General features: G+C 56.2%; 1 protein-coding gene across 1 annotated transcript in view; it reads left to right on the top strand.

Moving 5' to 3' along the window:
- The first annotated feature begins 227 nt into the window (after nt 1–227).
- Nucleotides 228–425, top strand: part of LOC310824804 (thyroid hormone receptor alpha-B) — a 21446-nt gene continuing 21248 nt past the window's right edge. Inside the window, exon 1 of the mRNA XM_083698054.1 lies at nt 228–425. This exon is cut by the window's right edge and continues 3 nt beyond it. Within this exon, the coding sequence (XP_083554180.1) occupies nt 373–425 (53 nt within the window). The 5' untranslated portion in view covers nt 228–372.

The following is a 425-nucleotide window of genomic DNA, read 5'->3' on the forward strand; positions in this document are numbered from 1 at the left end:
GAGAAAGAGAGAGAGAGAGAGAGGGAGAGAGAGAGAGAGAGACAGGGAGAGAGAGAGGGAGAGAGAGAGAGAAGTAATCCTCTTGTACTCATGCCAAGTGAATGTGCCTTTACTGAATGTGTCCTCCTAATGGAAAATGTATTTCCTTGTTCTTCCAGATCTGATCCTGTTCCCGCCCCGCCCCGCCCCGCCCCGCCCCTTATCTCTCCACCCCAGGGCCAGCGCAGGGGGGTCGCTCCGGACACCAGAGGCCGGACGGGACCCTGTGATGTCATACTGACTGACCCCCCAACCTGCGAATGACAAGCGCGCATCCGAGGGTGGGGCCTGCCTCAGTCTCGCATGATTGGTCGCTGGATGGAATTAAGGTGAATGGAACACATGCCCAAGGAGCAGGACCCTAACCTATCAGAGGGAGAAAAGAA

The sequence above is a fragment of the Argentina silus genome, assembly GCF_951799395.1.
Source record: "Argentina silus genome assembly, contig: scaffold_267, whole genome shotgun sequence".
NCBI classification, from domain to species: domain Eukaryota; kingdom Metazoa; phylum Chordata; class Actinopteri; order Argentiniformes; family Argentinidae; genus Argentina; species Argentina silus.